The 25,747-nt window shown below is 47.4% G+C and overlaps 1 protein-coding gene across 4 annotated transcripts in view; it reads left to right on the top strand.

Moving 5' to 3' along the window:
* The window catches only part of CHD2 (chromodomain helicase DNA binding protein 2), a 1,289,637-nt gene that overhangs the window by 1,062,270 nt on the left and 201,620 nt on the right, over positions 1-25,747 (top strand). For all 4 annotated transcript variants that reach the window (XM_069625070.1, XM_069625072.1, XM_069625071.1 and 1 more), the window contains 2 exons: positions 7,125-7,244; positions 8,466-8,594. In XM_069625070.1, the coding sequence (XP_069481171.1) occupies positions 7,125-7,244; positions 8,466-8,594 (249 nt within the window). The remainder of the gene's footprint in view (positions 1-7,124; positions 7,245-8,465; positions 8,595-25,747) is intronic.

Here is a 25,747-nt window from a genome sequence, read left to right as displayed (position 1 = left end):
TCGTACTTGGTCACGTATGTAATCTTGATTTATTTGTTTATTTTGACTTGTCATGTCCTTTATATCAACTGAATTAAGCATTTCTTCTTGAGCTGAGTTCATATTGGTTCTATTATCATTTCGTAGCACTTGATTCTCTATCAAGTTTATATCAGATCTTTCATCATGGGCATTTCCTCCAGGGTATGTACGTATTTGTAAAGTAGGAGCTTTCAGCAAATTACATGGCAACACTGGATATGAAAGATGCCTATTTTCATATTTCAATGTTCGCAGCGCACAGAAGATTCTTGCGTTTGAAGATAGCAAACCAGCACTGCCAATTCAAAGTGCTACCCTTCGGAATAGCATCTGCTCCAAGGGTATTCACAAAGGTACTGGTGGTGGTGGCAGCACACCTGCGCAGGGAGGCAATCCCAGTGTACCCTTACCTGGACGACTGGCTGATTACAGGGGAGTCTCCCCTAATTTGCAGGCCGAACATTCAGAGAACTATCAACCTACTCTTCCAATTGGGCTTTTCCATCAACGAGAAAAGATCAAACCTAGTGCAAAGCACAACCAAGCAGTTCCTAGGAGCTGTCATAAACACACAAGAAGGGTTGGTCTTTCCATCAGAGGAAAGAGTCAAGAACATGTTAATGCAAATACCACATTATCAGGCCGGCCGCCAGATAAGGGTGCAATGCGTTTGCTAGGCATGATGGCATCTTGCATTTACCTGGTACCTTGCGTGCGCCTGTGCATGCGACCCATGCAGGAGTGGTTGGCGAAACAGTGGTCTCAGGCGAGTGGTCAGTGGGACTATCTAGTGGTCGTTTCGCCAACACTAGTACAAAATCTTAACTGTTGGAAAAGAGAAAATCTGTTGGAGGGGAAACCCTTCTATGATCCGGAAATAAAAGCGATTGTCACGACGGACGCCTCACTAGCTGGGTCGGGGGCCCATTACCTTCACCACACAGCTAAGGGTCTGTGGTCTCATGTGGCAGCACAAAACCACATCAATCTACTAGAACTACTGGCAGTATTCAAAGCCCTTCAGGCATTCGAGTCTCACCTAGAGAACCAATCTGTGCAAGACTTGACAGGCAGCACTACAGCAATGTTTTACATCAACAAACGGGGGGGCACACGTTCTCCAAATCTGCCCAGGCTTGCGCAACAAATTTGGAAATGGGCACTCAAACGGAAGATATTCCTATTGTCACAGCATGTTCCAGGGGAACTCAACTCTCTGGCAGACTCATTAAGCAGAGATCCCCTACCAGAAGAGCACGAGTGGTGACTATAAGCAGGGGTTGTACAACACCTCTTAACTCTACGGGGTTAGCTAACAATAGACTTGTTCGCTACAAGCGAAAACAGTCAATGCCCAGACTTAGCGTCCAGGATCCAAGGGTAATGCCCTATGGATGAACTGGTCAGGAAAATGTGCTTACGCTTTTCTCCCCCAAAACCCCTTCATGAGAAAAGTGGTGAACAAGATCCACAAGGAACAGATGACGCTCATCCTAGTTGCTCCTATGTGGGCTAGGCAACCCTGGTATCCACATCTGCCCAAACTGGCAATGTGCGATCTCATCAAACTCCCGTGCCCATAAAATCTACTCAGTAGCGCGGGGGACTAACTATGCACCCTCAACCTCACTCAATGAACTTGGTAGCATGGCTCCTGAGGTCATAGAGTTTGGACATCTTGATCTGCCATAGAGATGTATGGACATCTTAAAGCAGGGGTGCACAACTGATTTTGACAGAGGGCCGAAAGTACCTTACATGAGGGCTATAGTGGGCCGAAAAGTAAATGTGGGCGGGGCGGTAGGCGGGGCGTGGCAGGAGGCTTTTTAAACCCCCAATTTGTACTAAACACATGGAAAAAGAATGTTTTTTAGGGGTAACGATTTTTATTTGCATTTCAAACTTACATTTTGTACTACACATTTTCCATTGTTATAATGTATTTCTATTTAGTTATTGTATCTCGCCTGTTTAATTAACTTATATATATTTTATTGACCCTAGATACACTATGCCCCATACACTATGCCCCATGGCCCCCTCACCCCCAACCAAACACTATGCCCCATGCCCCTCACCCCCAACCAAACACTATGCCCCATGGCCCCCTCACCCCCAACCAAACAATATGCCCCATGCCCCTCACCCCCAACCAAACACTATGCCCCATGGCCCCCTCACCCCCAACCAAACACTATGCCCCATGTCCCTCACCCCCAACCAAACACTATGCCCCATGGCCCCCTCACCCCCAACCAAACACTATGCCCCATGGCCCCCTCACCCCAACCAAACACTATGCCCCATGGCCCCCTCACCCCCAACCAAACACTATGCCCCATGGCCCCCTCACCCCCAACCAAACACTATGTCCCATGGCCTCCTCACCCCCAACCAAACACTATGCCCCATTGCCCCCTCACCCCCAACCAAACACTATGCCCCATGGCCCCCTCACCCCCAACCAAACACTATGCCCCATGGCCCCCTCACCCCCAGCCAAACACTATGCCCCATGGCCCCCTCACCCCCAACCAAACACTATGCCCCATGGCCCCCTCACCCCCAACCGAACACTATGCCCCATGGCCCCCTCACCCCCACCAAACACTATGCCCCATGGCCCCCTCATCCCCAACCATACACTATGCCCCATGGCCCCCTCACCCCAACCAAACACTATGCCCCATGGCCCCCTCACCCCCAACCAAACACTATGCCCCATGGCCCCCTCACCCCCAACCAAACACTATGCCCCATGGCCCCCTCACCCCCAACCAAACACTATGCCCCATGGCCCCCTCACCCCCAACCAAACACTATGCCCCATGGCCCCCTCACCCCCAACCAAACTCCCCAACTCAGCACACACACAAACATGCACCAATACAGACCCGAACCCCCACCCCCCAACTCAGCACACACACAAACATGCACCCATACAGACCCGAACCCCCCACCCCAGAACACAAACATGCACCCATACAGACCCGAACACCCCACCCCCAACTCAGCACACACACAAACATGCACCCATACAGACCCGAACCCCCCACCCCTCCCAAATCAGCACACACACAAACATGCACCCATACAGACCCGAACCTCCCACCCCCCCAACTCCAAACCCCCACCCCCAACTCAGCACACACACACTCAAGCATGCACCCATACAGACCCGAACCCCCCACCCCCCCAACTCAGCACACACACAAACATGCACCCATACAGACCCGAACCCCCCACCCCCCCAAATCAGCAAACTCTCAAACAAGCACCCATACAGACCCGAACCCCCACCCTCCAACTCAGCACACAAAAAACATTCAAATCAAAACATTCATACACATCCGACACACCCCCCCAACCCCGCATCTCAACATACACACAAAATACATTCAAACACAAACATTCATACACATCCAACACACCCCCCCACCCCCGCATCTCAACATACACACAAAATACATTCAAACACAAACATTCATACACATCCGACACACCCCCCACCCCCGCATCTCAACATACACACAAAATACATTCAAATACAAACATTCATACACATCCGACACCCCCCACCACCGCATCTCAACATACACACAAAATACATTCAAACACAAACATTCATACACATCCGACACACCCCCCCACCCCCGCATCTCAACATACACACAAAATACATTCAAACACAAACATTCATACACATCCGACACACCCCCCCACCCCCGCATCTCAACATACACACAAAATACATTCAAATACAAACATTCATACACATCCGACACAACCCCCCGCAACATACACACACAAACATAAAGCAAAACAAACCCGACACACAAACACAAACAGACCACTTACCGGAGACGTGCTGGAAGGCAGGCAGGTAAGCGGCAGGTAAGCTGGAATCGTACTACGGCTGGCGTGGTCCAAGGCTGAAATGCCTTCCGGCATCAAGCCTTATGGACCACGCCAGCCGTAGTGCTGGCCCTCCATTGGTGCAGCCGACACGCATTACGTGGCTCGTAGGAGCGACGTGATGCGTGTGTGTGCTGAGCCAATGAGGGCCAGTGTTTTCACCGGCCCGGAAGACAACAAAGACTTTCCTAATGGAGGGCGGCTGCGGGCTGCCCTCCATTAGGAAAGTCTTTGTGCCTCGCGGGCCGGTCAAAAGGGCATGGCGGGCCGCAACTGGCCCGCGGGCCGTATGTTGTGCACCCATGTCTTAAAGGAATCAAGAAAGCCTAACACTAGGCACTGTTATTTTGTGGTGGAGATTTGTAATTTGGTGTCAGTCTAAACAAATTAACCCCATAGAATGTACTCCTTCCCACTTTCTAATTTATATGCTCCACTTGCTAGATGCAGGGTTAGTATTCAACTCCTTAACAGTCCACCTGACGGCTTTGTCAACTTATACCACTTCCCACAATAAGGTCTCATGGTGGTCCGCATTCATGGAGGGAGTAAAGAGGCTCCACCCTCCAATTTCGAACCCACCTCCAGGATGGATCTCAGTGTTGTACTCGCTAAGCTCATGGGACCCCCTTTCGAGCCGATGCATAAGTCTCAAACACCTGACTACAAAAGGGCCTTCTTAGTAGCTATCACTTCTATAAGAAGAGTTAGTGAAATACAAGCATTGTTAGTGCAGTATCCTTTCTTTGTTGTACACAAAGACAAGCTGGTTTTACGTACTCACCCTAGGTTCTCCCCTAAGTTCATCTCTAAATTTCACGTAAACCAGGCTATTGAGCTACCAGCTTTCTTCCAGGAACCCACCAGCTCAGCTGAGGTAAAATTTCACACACTAGATGTGAGGAGGGTGGTCCTCTACTATGTAGATAAGACCAGACTGCTACGAAAAACAGATCAACTGTTTGTCTCCATAGCGCCAGGCAGAGAAGGTGACCGCATTTCAAAGAATGCCATCTCTAGGTGGACAGTCAGATGTATAGAATTGTGCTGTTCCGTATCAAACAAGACAATGCCTTTTATGCCCAGAGCTCACTCGACAAGGAGCACAGGAGCTACTCTGGCTTTCATTGCGAATGTCCCTCTAGACAGCATTTGCAAAACAGCTACATGGAGCTCAATACACACTTTCAATCAGCACTACTGCATTGACACTCATTACAAGACAGATACACAGGTGGGACAAGCGGTTCTAAGACATCTGTTCGCCCATGAACCTTCTCACATCCCACCACCTTCTTCTAACACTGCTCGCTAATCTATGCACAGCATGTGAAGGGATACATTACTCACCGTAATCTTATTTCTGATGCATGTATCTGCTTAGATTCACATGCGCCCACCCTTCCTCCCCTTGGAGAGAAGGCGCATGGATGCTTACGAGCTTGTCTTATACGTATCTGCTTGGATACACATGTACTCACGCTACACCTCCTGCTACCTCATGTCAGAAAAATAACAATCTGAGGGACATCGACGTGTGAAGGATCATGGGTACAGTGGACGTCACACTAGGGATACTATTACTGGCACACACTGTCGATGTCCCTTTTCGAGTTTCGAAAACAACTGTAATATGCTGTCATGAACCGTCGGAACCATACCTTTTGGACTTCCTGGTCCCTGACACATCGAGGCCTGCACTCAGCAGTACTACCATCATGGCCCACAGACACGGAACGTTGTTTACCAGCTTCCGCGTCGGATGTAGCACACTCTATAAAGAAGCCATGCCCGCGCGGGCCAGCGTGTCTTAACGCTACTGCTTGCAGTGGCTAGACGTGCGTTGCCATAGTTCGCTCTTGCTGACTACCTGTTCCCGGTTCCTGGACCCTTTGTTCTTCATCCTTCAGTCCCTTCCTTTTCTTACCTCCTGTATCCTGGACCCCCGTGTACCCGTCTCGAGTACACATAACCATTTCCTGTATTTCCCGGACATGCTGAACGTTCCAGGAGTCGAAGCGCCGATCACACGCTGGAACCCGAAGAAGCCCACACGGGGCTGTGCAAGACCCGGACTGTACGCAAGAAAACTCCTTCAAGGAGCTCCAGTAAACAGCAGCAACAGGTGAGAAGGGGGAAACCTGTGACATACTCTGCAGCTTCCACTAGATGTCGGCCTATGCACAGCATGTGAATCTAAGCAGATAAAAGCATCAGAAATACGATTACGGTGAGTAATGCTTTCCATATCTTTTATATAACTATTCGTGTAGGTGCTTCTTTGCTGTGCCTTTCTAACTAAGAGTCAGAGTACTTGCCTACAGCTCACATCTTCCTCTTGAGATAAGCCTAACTGCTCTGCCACACTACCAAGGTCCTTAGCTAGTACAGACTGAGACTAAGAGCTGGGGGATCTAAAAACCACTGGGATAGCTTACTAAAGTCCTACTACTAGTAGGACTTTAGGAAAACTCCCCTAACACTAACCAGCAGAAACCTAACACAGAAGCACATTAGAGCACCGTGAAAAATGAAACAAATCTAAATGTAAAAATCAAATACAATACAGAAGAAATCGCATCAAAATATTACAGCAGAAAACGTAATAGTATATGGAACAGAAGAAAATGTCAACTGATCCAGAATAAAGCAAGAAAAACACCTCATAACCTCTGTCCCAATACTAGATATTCAGGAGTTTTGCAATGAAACCGATTCTGGACCTGTGAACGGTGTTCCAACCAGTCGCAGTAGATATGGTGAATGATCGTTTTTGTGTATACATACCAAAACCTGGGCACAAAATCTTTTGGATCTGAAAACACCCTTAGTGGCATTTTTTTCTCTCCACACCAACAATTATTTGTACTTTTGACACAAAATCTGCAGAGAACGATTAATACACTCCAAGTGTTGCCGCCCTCCCTCCTGTTACCTTCAACCTCCTCTTTCAGTGCCACGTTTGGTTTATGAGACGGTTTGATGTTTAACCTGCCTTCCTACTTTCTTAAGTATGCTGACTCAAAGCATCTTCTTTCCCCCACGCATTCTTTTTTTTGCGCTCAGCAGTACGCATATGAGGTTTGGTTATTTGAAAAGCTGTTGTCTAGCATGAGATTGCTGCTTAGTTTGGATACAATTTTGTAATTTGTGTAGATCCTGACAATATTTCCTGATTTCATTTTAAGATCCTACCCACTGAAACCGACAAGAAGCCTCAGAGCAAGCATTTGCAGTCCAGGGCTGACTACCTACTAAAACTACTGAAGAAGGAGCTGGAGAGGAAGGAGGCGGGCCTTGGAGAAGAGGTTAGTGTCCCTATTTGCAAATTATGTTCTCCAGCCAATGCATCATCCTCTGGGCTTAAAAGATTTTGAATAATTCCTGCTGTCGTGCTAGCTCTTTTTGCCTACAACATGTAACAGATCGTAAAATGTAGTTCCTAATTATTTGTTTGAACTTTTCTTTTTTAAACAATATTAAGATGACCAACTTTAAAGTCAAGACTGCAAATGTTGGAAATATCAGTGTCCATGCTTAATCTATTAAAAATAAAACAAGAAAATAATATTAAATAGAAACTCACCCTCTATTTTTGGATTGGTGGAATGTGTTCACACGTGTAAAGTGTTTGAGTTGTATATTGCTGTTGTATGTGTGTTTTCTTATCCTTAGATGTTGATTTTAGTAATCTTCGACTCCCCCACATCCAGGTCCTTGCCAAGAAGTCTACTTTCCACTCTACCTCCACAAAGGAATCCTTCCTTTCCTCATTTTCCCCCAGAAGCTCAAAGTCTCTAGAGCTCTGGTTCTCTCCAGGCTAGGCTACTGCAATAGCCTCTTCCTTAATCTACCCTCTTCCTCTCTACGACCCCTCCAGCTAATCCAGGATAGGGCTGGAAGACTTATCCTTGTTCTGAAGCCCAGGACCTACATCTCTCCAGCCCTAAAATCTCTCAACTTGCTCCCGGTTGCTGCAAGAATCAAATTCAAATACCCCCATCATCCATAAGGCTGTATAATCATTGTGTGCAATATGTCAGTGTATACATGTTTCTTTTGACCATTCCAACAGCCCCTCTCCCTCCTAAAATAAGCCTGGCTGTTCTGTCACCCACCAGTACCTTGAGTGGTACAGGCCTATACTAAGAGTTGGAGTTTCTGTATTTCCCAAGGGATAATCTTATAAAGTCTTGCTTAGGTGGACTGTATAAAAACTGTTCTAACAAGGAGCTAGACATTTTCCATTTTGTGATTTTAAACTAATTTGTGGTTTGCATGTAATATATTTTTGTAAAGGTTGATTTTATTAACCAATACAACAAAAAGTTATTTTTTTTAATTTGTGTTTTAAAGGCCTATAGTTTTTATTTTACTTAAATCTATCAATTGTTTTTGTGTTCTTGCTGCTTTTATGATGGTGCTGTTGATAAAAAGCTCCGAATGAATGATTCCTTTTCTAAGTGCCATTTTTGTCACAGGTAAATGCAATCCATGGTATGTGGTTTATATAATTATCTCTTTCCTAGCAAGTGAAATCAAAAAAGAGAAAGCCCAGGGTCAAGAAAGAAAAAATTCCAAAAGAGAAAGATGAACAAGGAAATGAATTGTCTTCCCCTCGGCCTTCGGAAAACCAATCTGAAGACGGAGATGTCAAGGTATAAAAATAATTGGGCATATCCTTTGCACTGGTACAGTGGGAAGAATGGAGGGTAACTTTGAAGTAAGTTAAAATACTGAAACTACAGAAATTCAAATTGAAAGTTGAATTAGAATTCAGAGTTCTTTAAAACAAACCAGTGTCAGGTAGAATTCTCATAAATGTGCTAATTTCCTTCACCTTAGAGACCCCCAGCAACTTTGATGGATTTTGAGGACTTGATTTTTTTACCTGGAAAGAGTGGGAGCCTTTCTAACCACTCTTTCATGTATTTTGATGTGTGTTTTACTCTTGTGTTCTTTGACTATGGAGTTTTAGATAACTCCATAGGCATCATCTTTTCATGTGTGTTACAGAGCACCTTTAGTGCAGTGACACAGAGATGTCTTTTAGACTTCCAAAAGGTTTAAATACCTTCTCTGGGATAAACTACTGTTTCCCAGAGAATGTAAAGTTAAATTGACTTTACTAGTCTTTTTAAATTCCTAGAACGATCACACACTATCTTCTTATAGAGTGATGGAGGGGTTACCTAGTATCCCCTGTGTCTAGAAACACATGTAGCAGTCAAATGCTACCCATTTGTATCAAAATGGCTGATGGCAGTGGTTTTACAATGAACTACCATGATTTTTCCCCGACAACGAGCACCGGTAGCTAAAAATCACGGGAGCCATGTTTTTCAAGATGGCGCCTAAACCCCTTTGTTTAAACAGGTCTCAGTCTTTTTTTTCCACCATTTCCTTTTTGAAAGGTCCTTCTAGTGTTTATCTCTGCACGCCAAACCAGGTTTGGTCCCTTTGTTTCTATGCCTTTGGTGGGCTTCAGGACTGAAGACTGTCTCTGGCGTCTGAGTGTCTGGGGTGGGCAGGAAGTGAGGGAGGTGCCCGAAACTCCCTGTGCTAAGTCTCCTAAGAGACCCAAATGCACTCTGGTGTGATTGGCTGGCTGACTGTCATGATCACTGCTTCCAAAAGGTCAGGGTTTTCCCAACTCCCTTGGAAGCAGATCCATAACCCAGGTTCCGAGTGCCAACCAGTCCCAATTGGGACCTTTTGGACCCAGTCCTGGCGCCAGTGGCACCAGGCTCATAAATATGCCCAGTCCCAGCGCTGGAAGCGCCGGGCTCATAATGCTTGGGTGGACTTACCTGCAGCAGACCATGCTGCTTACTTGCCTGCCAGTTGAGTCTCTGATCCTCTTCTGTTTGGAACTACTTTTCCTGTTGGGTGGGGCAGGAGCCACTCCCTAGATTCAGAACACTGGAACTCTTCTGGAAAGCAGGAACTCTTTTCTTACCTAGGCGTGGCTGTGGAAGGAGACACCTAAGCACTACAGGAGGCTATTTAAACCACACCCGATGGATGAATCTTGCTTTGCGTTATTCTGCATCCTCAGCAGCAGAACGCTCATCGTGTCTTCTGCATCTGATCCTGGGCCTAAGGAAAAAGGCTTACCATTCTGAATCCAGTCTTCAGCAACACCTATAAAGACAAGAAAGAACAGGTTAGCATTACGGTCTTCAGTGACAGCTCTTCACTTACCTGGTCCATCGGCTGTCACCAACGCCTCGCGCTGCATTCCGGCATCTGAAAGACAAAGGCTTACCTACTCTTCGTGCGCTCCGGAGGTCTTCACACTGCATTCCGGCATCTGAAAGACAAAAGCTTACCAACTCTTCGCACGCTCCGGAGGCCTTTGGCGCTGCATCCCGCATCTGAAAGACAAAACAAGGTGCGTTTAAAGACATTGAGGAACTTTAATACTCACGTGCCATTACTCCTTTCCACATCTAACCCAGTGGGTATTCCGGCACCCTGCAGCCGCCCCGAACTTGTACCTGCAAAATAAAAAGACAGTTAGAGCGCATCGTGAAGCAGGCAACAAGCGCTTACTTACGTGCTTCCAGGCGCTTCTATTCATCACACGGGCTCCATCTTCAACTCACTTCAGCCCGCCATCCGCCATCGCCGGAACCCTGCAAAACAAGAGACATCATTACTAAAGACTTTAAAGACATTAGAATTACTCGAAACTTACCGTTCGTGCAGTAAACGACGGACAGCAGTCCTCTGAAGTCAAGAGGCCTGCTCCCCTTATCCAGTGAAGAAACTGGTTACAGCACCCTGCCTCGAGGCAGATGGAGAGCACGGCGTTCACTTACCTAAGGTGAGAGCGTTAACCTTTGGGGTTCTACAGGAGAAGAGAAAGGGAAGAAGAGAGAGACATTCAATAACCCAGTTCATTAATACCACATTTTCTATCTGCAGACATCTTACCCTTCGAGCCAGACATACAGTGCACAGAGGTCCAGCCCAAAGAGCCAGCCGTGTGTTACACATCACCTTTGAAGATACGGTATATGCCCAGTCAAGACCGGCGCCTCTACGGGAATCAGGTGAGCGTTACACTGACTGTCCGACAAGGACAGCCACCCTGCTGGGTGAGTGACAGCTACACTGGAATGAAATTGAGAAAACTGTTTAAAAGGCAAGTCTCTTGGACTGGAAAGCAGAGTCGACCACTGGAATGAAAGAACCGAAGACGAGCTGGAAGAGGATGGCTGCTGCAACTCCTGGACCGTTGGTTTGCCCGGTGAAGCCCTGCTGCAAGTCCGAATTGCCAAGTCATCTCGACAAAGATTGCCCCTTCAAGGATGACTTCTTCCTTTTGAGTTGCTGGGACCAATCAACTCATAAGCCACCTATATAACATTCTTGGAGCTCGTTAGGATTAACCAGGGGGAAGGACACCGACGACGGCTACTCGAACCAAAGATCTTCCATTTTGCCAGGTTGTTTGACCCGTCCCCGTACAGTGCAGGAATCCCCCGACATCACCCCTCTTGTCCCCACGACTGAGGCTCAGGAACAGCGAGATCTGCAGGAACTGCCTGGAACCAACATCTTCAGCTGCATCTTTTCTTCATATTAAGGTACTGTGCCAACCCGATTGAGAGAACTTATCTCTTGCAGTGAAAGTTCGTGAAACTTTCCCAACTTGAAGGCCTAATCAGCTTGTGACCCAACATATGATTCTTTTTCGTACAAACTACTTCTGAGAACTTTGGCAAAGACTTTAGCGTGTACTACAAGAACTGCTCTTTCCTATCCAAGACACGAGCCCTTGACTTTGGCCTAGGCCTATTGAACTGAATCGAGTCCTCTAGTGAACTAAAACTATTTGCACTGCATAAGAAAGTATTTGTGGTCTATTCTATTAATTTGTGCCTTTTTACTCCCATTCAAAGTAACTGAAATGCCATTTTGCTCCTATTTCAGGGGAGCCTAATTTACTCAAACGTATTGGTTTGGTATTGAAGTATATTTGTGTATAATATTAAGTTGCCTCCTTCTAGTGAATGCTTTCAAAATGACTGTGTAATACATTAATAAGTGTTTTACCAAGAAACCTTGAGTGTATCTACTTGAACCACTGTGATTGTAAGACCTCTGTGTAACATCCTTTTACTTCTCACATTCCCTCTTGAGATAAGCCTGGCTGCTCAGCTCGCTACCACAAACTGTGTAGTACAGACTTATACCAAAGGTTGGTTTTGCTTACACCTGTAGTTCTAATTGTATGTGGTGGTCCCAGAGGGTACTGCATGCAATTCTGCCTAACAACCAACACCAGTACTCATTTGTGGACTTTTGAGCTTAATGTTTCATTTTTCATATGCAAAATGGGCAGCCATCCTCAAGTTTTTATTTTGCCAAAATTATTTGTTTGATATTTTCAGAAAGCCAAGGAAACTGCACAGTTATCCATTTCTAAAGAAACATTGGAACTCTTAAATTAAACATGTCCAGTATTCGCTATATTTTTATTAGGCTCTCTTGTATTAGTATTTTTCTTTGAGTACCTGACTCTCCAAACAGTTGAATGATGAAATCAGTCGCATACATCCTTCCACAGTTGCAAACTGGTTTAAAGGTACAATTAATAATTTTGATTTTCATGCAATAAGGGGAGGTCCACAATATAGTTGGAAAAAGATGAAGGTAAGCACACATTTAAAATAAGTGGTCAGCCGCCATGTGATTCTTGTGACAGTTGGCGGTTCTGTTTTGATGCTCGGCTTCCAGCGCTTATCGTGTGGCGAGTTTGGACACCAGCCCGATTGGGCAAGTATCTGACCTACTTTGGATCGGTCGTCCTGCAGGGGTCGAAAAACCTGTCAGCTGACCACCTAAATCACATAAATAAAATACACGTAACCCACTACAAACAAGAATGTGGAGATTCATTCTTTGAGCGCAAGGTATTCAGGCCCAACTACATTCAAGCCCAAGCACGAGGTCTGGGCAACACCTCCCCTTCCCATGATCTTGCTGCAAATGAAAATGCGAGGACCCTCAGTATTAGTGGGACAAACTCAGGACACACTATATGGCAAAAAAATGCCTAAAGCAATTGCAATGTAATAAATGAATTAACACGTTTTAAATAACATCATGTAGTGATTATAAGTTTTGAAAATATATATAAACAATAAGAATGTTTATTGCACATTTAGCATACAAACATGTGCGTTTAAATTCAATAACAAGATGAAAATGGTAAATACAACACATTTATCAAAGTAATACATTTGCAAGTTTTTGCTAATAAAGCAAAATATAGATCCTTTTTTGGAGAAGAAATAGAGCACTGTAGCTCGGTGGTAGGCACTCAGTGCCTCTTTCCGTGTCACCACGATGCGTTTCGGACATTCGTGCCCTTCATCAGGTATAGAATATTGATGTATTCTGTAATGAATACAGGTAACATAGTATCAGAAATGTATTCTTAGTAATTATCCAACCAAACTGACCAATAAAATTAGGTCACTGACCTGTGGGTTCACGATATCTCTTCTCTCATGGGATTGTTATTCAATTTGAAGTCTGATTAATCGCTTGATGCCAATCACCAGGGTTGGTGGGCACTAGAACTGAAATATATATATGGTGTTTTATGAGAATCTTAACATGAGTATGTTAATGTGGGGCCAATCATGGGACCATTTGCTACCATTTAGCTCTCGCTGATCCAGTCTTGGATGTCCATTGCATACTTGAAGCTCAACCCCTCCAAGACTGAATTCCTTTTCCTCACCAACAACACTGAACACCCAGACATACAGACCTGTCTATTAACCATGAACTCTGAGGGCTTTACACCTGATCTCACCTCCTGCGCCAAGTACCTTGGGTTCCAGATCGACAAACACCTCTCCTTCAAGACACACATAGCTAAGAAAAAACAGACAGCTTGGTATCGGCTCTCCCTTCTGTGAAACGTCAAGCCTTTCCTCCATCTGGACAGCTTTAGATCCACCGTTCAAGGACTGGTCCTATCCCTCCTGGATGGAGGTAATGCACTCCTCGAAGGCCTCCCATCGTCCTACCTCGTGCCCCTGAGAAGTGTCCTACACGCGGCCGCTTGCCTCATCAAGGGTCTACGCAGATACAACCACATCACACCAGCCCTCATCAACCTTCACTGGCCCCCACTGCATGCACAAATCACCTTCAAGTCTTGCTGTATCATCTATAATGCAGTCACCCTAGAGTCACCCAGCTACCTTGCAGAGAAACTCTGCATCTTCGGCGGACAATATACCACCAGAAGCCAGGACACATGCAGACTTGAAATCTGTTGCTGCAAAAAGGAAAGAACCAGAAAACACGTCTTCTCTGCCTACTCCCCAAGACTTTGGAACCTCCTCCCTATCAGCATCAGACTTGCCCCCACGCTGCTACAATTCAGAAAAGAATTCAAGACCCACCTCTTCAAGGAATCTCTCAGCCTCACCACCTAGGCCATCACATCGCCCCTGCGCCACCTGATTCGATAGACACCGCCCGCCCCTCTCCTCCACGCCCCTCTGTATCCCATGCCACCTGGTACAGTTGTACCCCTCCTATGTGCCCCTCGGGATGATAGCTCAGGGGCAATGTGCTCGCCTTGGTAGCAAGACGGAACAGAGCACCACAAGTTCGATCCCCGGGTCCTCGCTTAGAAACCTCTGGGTATTAAGCGTGTTATAAATAACCTATCATATCATATTTCATATCCAACCCCCGCTGGACATCTGTTCTGTTTTATACCCCTGTAAAGTGCTCCATTGCTTCTCAAAGCTAGGTCTACGCTCAATAAATATAATAATAACAATTGGCTGTGACATCACTTTACTTTCACTGAATAGTGACATTTCCTAAAACTCTTTGACTACAACACCCAGCCATACTCCTTCCATCCGGTTAGGTTCAGGCAATGTGACACACAGCCTAAATGCCATAGTCAACAAAGGAGGATAACGTTCAAGTTTCACCTGTAACACATAAAAGAAGAACGCGGATTGTACAATAGGAGTGAACTCCTTGGGAGGCCGCAGAGGTGCTATGCAGCGTGGAGCCTCCACTGTATTGACTGTTGGGGAGAATTTTAATTTCTGTGTCAATTCCCTTTACCCTTGGAGACCACCAGCTCTTTTGCTGGACTCGGGGCATTTTAATTTATAACTCCTGAGTGGGACTTTTTTCTCACTCTCTCATGTGGGTTTGTGTTTCTTACTGTTTAATGGAGTCTGGTAAACTCCATAGGCATCTGCTTTTTGCATTGCGACAGACAGCACCTTATGTGCAGTGCCACTGAGAAGTTCCCTTGACTTCTCTTAATGTTTAACCACATTTTCTTGGGTTAACTACTGTTAGCAAGAATAGTAAGATGACCCCTGTCTTACCTTTTCTTTGGTGGATCCAGCACACACCACCCTATGTTGTGTGCTTGGGGGTTACACAGTAACTCATTTATCCCACTTCTAATCTGAATGGCTGGTGGCAATGGTTTATTTTATACTACCGTGTGCCATGTATCTATCTGCAGGCTGATAGCTCAGCTGCAGTACAGCATCCAAGGGTGACCATTTTCTCAAAATGGCCCCCTTTTATTTTTGTTTTTTTGTACTGTTTTTGCTTTTTCTTGACAGTTCCTTCTGGGCTTTTACTCTGTTTGAATCAGGTTTTAGTCCTTTGTGCATTTTGCATTTGGCAGACTTCAGCCCTAAAGCCCGCCCAGGCTCCAGTGTGTCTGGAAAGACATGAAGTGAGGTAGGGTCCCAAAACTTCCCTTGCCTTTGTCTTTAGGTGTGCTTGTGTGAAACCAGTTCTGATTGGCAGGCTGGCTGTCCAGGAGGCCAATGTGCCAGAAATGTGCCAATTCCTTTCTACCTTGGAGAACCCCAGCTCTTTTGCTGGACTTTAATTTCTAACCTGGAGAGGGTGAGCCCTTTTTCTCACGCCCTCATATATTTTTATTGTGATTTTGAAACTGTGGTTCTTTTTAACTTTGGATTCTGACAAACTCCCTAGGGATCATCTTTGCATTGTGACACACAGCACCTTCAGTGCAGTGGCACAGGGAAGTCTCTTAGATTTCCCAAAGGTTTAAATACCTTCTCTTGGTGAAACTACTGTTTCCAAGAGCAGCGAAGTGAAATGGACTTTACTTACATTTTGTAACTTTCGAGACCCAGCACACACTATCTTACCATAGGGTACGGGGGGGGGGAGGTTACTTAGTATCCCCTTTGTCTAGTTTCTCATGTAACATTGTTATGTTACCCTTTCTACAATTAATGGCTGGTGGCAGTGGTTTACTTTTAACTACCATTGGGAGTTTTTACAGTGGGCTGCGTTCGCATGGATGCCCATTTTGTCAAAATTGCCCTGGTCTTCTTTTTCTACCATTTCTTGTTGGAAAGGTCCTTCTTGAGATTTTCTCTGAAACCTGCACCAGGTGAGGCTTTTTGGCTTGGAATGCAGAGTCGACCACTGGATGAAGGAGTCAGAAGAATAACTTGGAAGAGACGCCTGCTGCAACTCGTGGACCGTTGATTTGCCCGGTGAAGCCCTGCTGCTGTGCTGAAGTTCTGAATTTGCCTTGACTAGTGAAGCCCTGCAAAGACAACTTCTCTATTTGACTTGGTGGGACCAATCAACTCCAAAGTAAGCCCATCTGGACATCCTCTCAGAGCTGGCTGTACTTGCTTGCTGGAATCAAAGTGCCAGAGAGAGGAAAACTAGATTGTGTGCGTTGCTTTTAAGTCGAACCCGGGCGCCAGGAAGATCCTCCGGACTTCCCTGAAGCAGGACTAACCAAGCCTGAACCCCCTCAACAGAGTGCTGGACCCCAGATGCGAGGAAAGTCCTGAGTGGTACCGAGAACCGCAGTGTTGCTATTTGATGTCGGACATGAGGAGAGAAAACACTGAAGAACAGCTGAATTGAAGTTTGCCTATTGCTGCCGCTTATCTTCCCATTGCAGAGCAGGAGTCCCCAGAGGTCCTCCCTCTTGTCCCCACGACTGAGGCTCAGGAACAACATGATCTGCAGAGCTGTACAGGAACAGAAGCCAGCTGGAACCATTGCTTCTAGCCAGAGCTACTGTAAAGTCTAAGAGAACGTACCTCTTGTTGTGTAGCCTTACTTGCTCTCAGTTGAGACCTGTCTTGGTTACCTTGCAGAGTTGCTAAACTTTGCCCCTCACAAGCCCCCAGCATGTGGCCCTTAGTTTTCAATCAATGTCCACAGTGTCCTAGCTATTTAAGTCACCTGAGGGTGTAGGGAGTATCTGTGTGCCATCCCCAATGGGTATAATCTAATTTAGAGAAACTAAGAGTGTGTTTTGAAGTGTATTAATTGTTACATACATTGCTCCCTTCTGTAGAAGGCTTATATAACTGACTGCGAAATAAATTGATAATTGTTTAATCAAGAAACCTTGAGGTCAAGTGTTCATTTGAATACTGCTACTGTGAAACTCTGTGTCACAACATTACCGCTCACATTGAACCTTCTTGAGATAAGCCTGGCTGCTCAGCCACACTACCAACCTTTGTAGTTCAGACTTATACCAAAGGTTTGGTCCCTATTGCCAGGAGGTCAAGGTTATTGTAGCGCACCCAAAGGGTACTGCATACAATCTTGCCTAACAGTAGCGATTTTGTCAGTTGTGGACTAGATGTTTGACTATACATACTCGTTTTCTTTAATAAACTTTGAGTTACTCCTGCATTTTGTCTTGTAATAATGTCAGTAGACCGGCAACTCGGTGACAAAAATCAGTATCCAGCATGGTTCCTTCTCTTCGGGTACAGATGTAGAGCTAAACTGTCTTATTTACAGAATCAAAAAAGCTGGTATTGCAGAGCTTCCACCGTCATTGTCAAGTCTGTGATATCTCTCTTGGATGCTCGAGGATCACATCCCAGCAATTGAGGTAATCTTAACCACTAATCAGTCACACATGCACTGTTCAAACTCTGGAGGCCACCCAACCAGTGCTGGCCACCACACTCAAACCTTTGCAGGCATTAGTCCACAATAAGTGTGGCTGTGTATTCCAGAGGAATCCCCTCCAGCCAACCCCTGCAATCTTACACAGTCAATCCCACACATTCCTTTGTGAGCTCCTGACCACAATTCAAATCATAGAAATTACATCAGCAGTCCTTCCGAGTCCCATCCGATCACACCCAAGAGCAATAAACCCACAGTTGCTTGGTGACCGGATTTTACAAAACATGATGCTCTACTTTGGAAGCTTCCTGAAGAAAAAGGTTTCGTGTGAGTCACGATGACTCCCAACTCCTGCAGCCTCTATACTAAAGTACACTGCTGCCAACCGGCAACCAGTTCTATTGTTTTCTAAGTCAGGGTAATTAACAAGGGAGAGCCCGGGACACCTTAGTCATAACCCTCATTTTTGGGTTCTATAAGGATTCACAGAAGGCAGCGCACCCACTTGCAACCCTGGTTATTCCTTGATAGTTTTCACTGAGGAAAAATAGTCAAAGACACCATTGAAGGCAAGCAAGGGGGAAGGGTCTCTTAAATCGTGAGCAAAAGAGGGCATTTGCCTTTACACTAAAAAGCATATTTTTCTGCCTGTTCTTGGGGTTCCTTTTGCTAGCTCTGTGAGTCTCCTAACCTTTTGTTTTGTTAGTTTTTAGAGTTTATTTTTTTGCCCCTGTTGCTTCTCCTGAAGTTCCCTCACAGTGATAACACCTTGTTGGGTTGCTGGCCCTGTTTCTTTCAAAACATTTACTTGTGTACAGTTCTGGGGAGCCAAACTTAGTTAAACGCAAATTAGCTAACTAAAAATATAGCAAAAATGATAAAATGTAACTGCTGCCACCAGCTTAGGCAGATTCAAAAGTAACAAAAAATCCCTTTAGTGTAAGTCTAGGGTACGTCCAGGGTCATACAAAAGTGTCCCCATTGCCCTGTATTGGAAGATGCATTGTGCAATAGGAAAAAAGTTACCAGTGAAGTAAAACTGAAGTCACCACTTCTCTTTAATAAGTCAAGACAAGGTGTAAAACAAAAGCAACAAGTTTGGGGGTCCATAGAAAATGGAGGAAAAGTTGCCTAAAAGAGAAATCTTTCCTAACAATCGGGTGTAGGGGATATTTTCCTTTTGTAAATCTTAGATCTGACCCTCTCTCCTCACTGGGATTTCTTTAGTTGACTTTAAAGGGGAGTGAGACTTTCTCACTTACCTGCTGTATTTGCTTTGCTTAGGGGTCTCTGGACCACTTTTGTTAAGGTTTTAGTAAAGTTGGACCTCTTCTCTTTCTTTTGGCATCCATCTTTTCCTTTAGCAGCACTCCCATCCTATGTGGTGTGGTCACATGGGCTTCTAGAGTCCGTTTTGCAATGTTTTGTTTTGTGCAGGTAGCACGTGTTTCTACCAGTGCAGGAGTAGTCCTCTGCTTTTTTTTCCCACTTTATTTATTATTTTTACATAAAATTACAAAACAGAAGAAAAATAAACATACACATAGGTGGGTGTGTATTCACAGATAATCCACAGAATCAGTATCTACCTAACACATGCCGCAACAATTTATCATAATATAATACTATAAATGACCCACTCCCACTTTTTATCTCAACTACAAGGCACCAAAAATACAATTCAAAAGACAAAACAAACACCCTCCCACCACCCAGTCCCCGATATTATTTACACACCTACAAAACAAGTACTACACTTTAGTCAAACAAATCATTGAAAGATCCCCACATCTCAACATATTTGAACTCCCGATCACATTTCAGAGCTTAAGTCTTTTCATACCATGAAAGCGTTCGCAAGTCTGACAACCAATTTTCATAGTGTTTTTTTTTCTAGATTTCCACACCTTCATTATATGTTTAATAGCCATCGCCAATGCTCTCAATCCAATCTAGGGATTCACATATGTCTCCACTCCTGTTATCAACTGACAGAAATATTACTGACTTAAAAGTTTGAGGGAATAAATCATTTACTACCAATCCGATCCAGAACATCCTTCCAAAAATCGAACACACTATTACATTCCCAAAGCATGTGCTTGAAGGTGCCTCTTGAGTAATTACACCTCCTACATAAATCTGTATCAGCCAAACCTCTCCTATTCATCCTCACAGGCGTCCAAGAAACACGTCCTAAAACGCGCTGATGAATGTACCTCCGGTTTAAATCAACTTTAGCTTTCACAGCTCCTCTCCACGCATAATTCCACGATTCCTCAGACAACTCCACTTCCAATTCTGCCTCCCATTTCAATCTCAATTTATCCCAAGAGTTCAAAACACATTCCTGTAGAGGCATCAGCTTAATAAAGTTCGAAACCACCCCTCGTGGTGTAGTGAACAATTCACAGATTTGAGTCTACAATCTAAGGGTGTATCCAACATCTGTAATCTCTCTCTCAGCAACTGCTCTAAAGATCTATATCTCCTATTTGAGGGGATTGGGTCCTCCGACGTATTCCATATCTATGACAGGTAATGTCCACAGCTGTGCTGCTTCGGAAAATCTTTGGCTCCTGCGTCGATGACGTCGATGCGCCGTCCCCGAGGACCACCGCCGACGTCACCTGATGTGATAAGTAGGACGCACGACGCCCATAGCCTCAGTTCCATTTTTTCCGCGAACGTGTTTGCTTCGTGAATCTCGGTACGCCTCGACTCGTTGGAGTATGCTGTTTTCTATTCTCGGTTCGTTGAACCTGTTCGGTTTGTTGTGAAGACCTGCTCGTGGCGATGTCTTTCTCTTCTTTAACCCCGCGTCCGGGCTTCAAGAACTGCAGGGACTGTGGGTCCAAGATGTCGGTCATGGACTTGCACAACGCCTGCCTCTGGTGCCTCGGGGAGGCCCACGATACGGACGACTGTGTCGACTGCCAGTCGCTCACGGCAAAGGCCTTGCGGGAACGCAAGAAGAAGCTGTCGGTAGGCCGGGTGTCTAAGCCCCGGAAGTCGAGGTCTGCAGAGCTTTCGACAGATGACTCGAGGGGCGACTCTCCGCGTCATTGTCGGAAGTCCTGTGGGTCTCCTTCCAGGAGTCGGTCTCGCCACTCCTCCGCCTCTTCGAGGCATTCCTGGAAGCGCCGGCATAGGTCGCCTTCCCCGTCCTCTTCCGAGGACTCCGCCCGTCGGCGGGTCGCTTATCCCTCCATGCAAGCGACACCGGAGGAATGGGCTTCCTTCGGGAAGCAGATGCTAGCGATTCTTGAATCGCAGGGCACCGGTCCGTCCGCGCCTCCGAGTGGGGTCAGTTGGCACCGGTCGAGAGACACCGCTCGTACGCCTTCGGGCTCGGGTGGTCGGTACAGCTCGCGGGAGAGGTCCCGCTCGGACAAGGGTAGCCGTTCTTGCCATGCCCGTTCCAGGTCCCGGTCCTCGATGCGCTCTAGACCGCGTGATCCTGTGCCATCTTCAAAGAAGACGTCGACGCCTGTGGCGCCGAGGTCGTCGACGATTTCTCTCGAGACTCCGCCTCCGAGGGGGTCGTCGACGCCGTCGGTGCCTAGGTTGTCGAGAGACACGCTCGGAGCTCCGGCTTCGAGGACTGTGTCGACGCCGCCGATGCTGGCGGCGCTGCAGCTGACGTCGACGCCGATTCGTCGATGCCTTTTCTGTCGACCCCGGCGCCGACTCGTTCGGCGCCCTCGACGCCTTTCGAGGTGGTGGTGTCGGAGGGGCCCCGTGGCACGGGGTTTGCCCCTAGAAAGGCTATGGCTAAGGTTCGGCACTGCTTTGGTCCACAGAGGTCTTCCTCTACCCGCCTGGAGTACATTTCAGAGGGTGATGAAGGCTCTGATGGCAGCCTGGTTCCGGTTACGGTTCCAGACGACCTTATCTCGGGCCATAGCCAGTTTGATGACCTGAGGCAGTCGCTGCATGATGCCAGTGGACTGGACACCTCTCCGGAGGTGGAGTTTTGTCGGCCGGAGCCTGGCACTCATGCCGATTCTTCATATCGGCGCCTTATGTCTTGGGTTACTGAGTACTTGGGTTGGTCAGCTCCCCCAGGGGAGTTCTTTCAGGATGATCTCACGGACATCCTTGATCTCGGTCCACCCACTGACCCGGTTTTGCCTTTTCATATGGCTCTACAGAGAAGGGTGGCGGCGGCTTGGACTGCTCCGGAGAGTCTCCCGGCAGTGGGCAAGTCTTTGTCGCGAAAATACCGTCCAGCCAGTAGCGACCCCTGCTACTTGTCTAGGCACCCCACCCCGGAGAGTTTGGTGGTGCAGGCAGCTACGGCCCCGGCAAAACAGGCGTCGTATCCTACCATCCCTCCGTATAGGGACGACAAACGTTTTGACGGTTGGGCGAAGAAAGTGTTTTCTTCGGAGGGTATGGCGCTTCAGGCGGCCAACTCCATATGTGCCTTGTCTCGTTTCACACACACTCTGTGGAACTGTGTTGCATTAGCGGCTGATCATATTCCCGAAGGGGACGAACGGGATGGTTTCCTTGCTATGGTTCAGAATGGCAAGGATGCTATGTGTGAGGCCGTTGGGTTTGGACTTGGCGGATTGTGTCAGCAGGTCAATGGCGGCGAGCACCATAATGCGCAGGTTTGCGTGGTTGCGGAAGTCTGGGTTCGCTCCTGATGTGCAGTCCCGGCTCCTCAACATGCCTTTTGACGGTGTACACCTTTTTGGCAGCAGGGCTGACGAGAGCCTTGAGAGGTTGCAGACCTCCAAAGCTGCAGCGAAGTCGTTGGGCGCTGCAGTTCGCCAACCTCTGCCTTTTCGTCCTAGGGGACAGCAATGGAGGGGTGGTTCCTTTCGCTATTACTCGTCCTTCAGTAAAGCGAGAGGAGCTAGCAGTCAAAGAGGCCATCGTAAGAGTGCCAGAGGTGGAAACAAAGGTACTTGAGGTGCCAAGGCCGCTCAGGCAGTTGTCTCTTTGCCCTCAGGCAACGCCGCAGCCCCTACCACTCAGTCATGAGGCCAGGTCCCATTGTTCGCCGGTTGAGGGAAAGCTGGCGGCAGAGGTCTTGCGACAATCCACCAGGGAACCTCTCTTTGAAGAGTCTGGATCCGCTCCTTGCGCAGGAAAGTCAAGCCCTGCTGGAGAAAGGCGCCATAGAACTGGTGCCTGTAGCGGAGAGGAACAAGGGATGCTATTCCACTTATTTTTTGATTTCGAAGAAAGACTGGGGATTGAGACCCATCATGGACTTGCGCGGTTTGAACAAACTCCTCAGGAAGGACAAGTTCAAGATGGTGACTCTTTCTCAAGTCCTCCAGGCCCTTCAACTTCAGGACTGGTTGGTGTCTCTCGACCTCAAGGATGCTTACTTCCATGTGCCGATCCATCCAAGCACAAGAAGTACCTGAGGTCCGCGGTTGGCGACTCGCACTTTCAGTTTCGGGTCCTGCCGTTCGTATTGACCTCTGCCCCGAGGGTTTTCAGCAAGCTCATGGTGGTGGTGGCAGCGCATCTCAGGAAAGTGGCGATTCACGTCTACCCTTACCTGGACGATTGGTTGATCAGGGCGAGCTCCCCCGAGCAAGTCCTGGATCATCTGTCCGTCACCTGCCATTCCCTTCACAGGCTGGGCTTCTCCCTCAATTTAAAGAAGTCCCATTTGACACCAACGCAGCGGCTCCAGTACATCGGAGCAGTGCTCGACACGTGCCGGGGGCAGTGTTTTCCTCCTCAGGTGAGGGCTCTTCACATTCAGCAGATGATGCACAAGTTTCAGTTTGCCCAGAATCTCCCAGCGTCTGAATTCTTGAGACTGCTCGGCCTCATGGCATCCTGCATTCTTCTGGTGCCAGAGGCTCGTCTGCGGATGAGATCTTTGCAGTGGGCACTCAAGCTCCAGTGGTCTCAGTCCTCCGGCAGGCTGTTGGACCCTGTTCAGGTGCCGTCCTCGGTAGCCCGGGACCTTCTGTGTTGGGCAGTCGAGGGCAATCTGATGAAGGGGGCCCATTTTGGCTGCCCTGGCCGGAGGTGACGATCGTGACGGACGCATCCCTCACGGGATGGGGAGCTCATGCCAACGAGTTGACAGTCAGCGGTCGTTGGTCTCCGTCGGAGTCCAGACTCCATATCAATCTGTTGGAGCTGAGGGCTGTCAGGCTAGCCCTGAAGGCTTTTCTGCCGACTGTGCGGGGAAAGAGTGTCCTGATTCTAACGGACAACACGGTGGCCATGCACTACCTCAACAAAAAGGGGGTGCAGGGTCACTTCCGCTGTGCAGCGAGGCGATGCAGCTCGAGTTCTGGGCCATCCAGCAGGAAGTTTCGATCTCGGCGGTTCATCTGGCCGGAGACGACAACGAGACGGCGGACGCTCTGAGCAGGCAGAGCACAATCTCTCACGAGTGGGAGCTGGCTCAGGAGATTCTCCTGGAGATCTTCGCCCTTTGGGGGACCCCTCAAGTGGATCTCTTCGCCTCCAGTGTCAACCGGAAGTGCGAAAGGTTTTGCTCGCGGGAATTTCCTCCAAAAGGAGCCTTAGGAGACGTGTTCATGGTGGAGTGGTCGTTCCCACTGCTGTACGCGTTTCCTCCAGTCCCTGTCATCCCGCAAGTGCTGCAGAGGTTACGGAGGTTCGGTTCCCGGATGATCCTCATTGCTCTGGCGTGGGCCCGGAGGACGTGGTACCCGGACCTTCTAGACTTGTCCATCTGCCCTCCACGTCGTCTTCCCTACCGAGACGATCTGCTCTCACGGGAGGGGGGTCAGGCTCTCCATCCAGAGGTCGGATCCCTCAATCTTCACGGTTGGCTTCTGAAAGGTTGAGGTATAAGGATTGGGACCTCCTTGAAGACGTGATGGAGGTGTTGCTCTCGGCCAGGTGGCCGGCAACAAAGTCTCTGTACCGTTGCCGTTGGAGAAAGTTCTGCGACTGGTGCAGAGTTCAGAATGTGGATCCTTTTGAATGTGACATTCCCATGGTTTTGTCTTTTTTGCTTTCTTTGGCCCACAGGGGCTTGCAAGTGGGGACCATTAAAGGTTACCTGGCGGCGCTGTCCATATTTAAGCGCTCGTTTGAAGAGTGTTCCTATTTTAAGATTCCTTTAATTTCTCAGTTTTTGAAAGGGTTCACTAATGTGTTCCCTCCGTCACCTTTTCTGGTGCCAGGTTGGGATTTGAACCTTGTTCTTAAGTTTCTTATGGGTGCTCCGTTTGAGCCTTTACATTCTTGCCCTTTGAGGCTGTTAACTCTGAAAACTGTGTTTTTGGTTGCGGTTACTTCTGCTCTCAGAGTGAGTGAGTTACAGGCACTTTCAGTTAAGCCACCCTTCACTGTGTTTCAGAGGGACAGTGTTGTCCTTAGAGTTCCTCCTTCTTTTCTTCCGAAGGTGGTTTCGGACTTTCATTTGAGCCAGGTGGTTCTTCCGGCGTTCTATCCTCCTCCACATCCTGGTAAGGAAGAGGAGAGGCTCCATAGGAGAGGCTTGATCCTAGGAGAGCGCTGAGCTTTTATATTTCGCGCATGTCCCGGGTCAGAGTGGACGATCAACTTTTCATTGGTTACGCTGGAAAGCGTTTGGGACAAGCTGTGACGAAACAGACTTTGTCTCGTTGGATTATTTTAGCTATCTCTGAATGTTACCGCTTGCCGGGTAAGGACCCTCCGGCTGGCTTGCGGGCCCATTCTACCAGGGGAGTGGCTGCATCTACTGCCCTGCAGAGGGGAGTTCCTATTCGTCACATCTGTGATGCAGCCACCTGGGCTTCAGTACATACTTTTGTACGTCACTACTCCCTCGATTCCATCAGAGGGCAAGATCTGGCCTTTGGCAAGGCAGTTCTCTATTCCGCAATTTGATTGGGCATGCTAAATTTGTATTCTAAATTCT

Source organism: Ambystoma mexicanum, chromosome 11 (genome assembly GCF_040938575.1).
Source record: "Ambystoma mexicanum isolate Mex_15411 chromosome 11, UKY_AmexF1_1, whole genome shotgun sequence".
In the NCBI taxonomy this organism is placed as follows: Eukaryota; Metazoa; Chordata; class Amphibia; order Caudata; family Ambystomatidae; genus Ambystoma; species Ambystoma mexicanum.
This window is presented reverse-complemented; position numbering and strand designations above follow the sequence as displayed.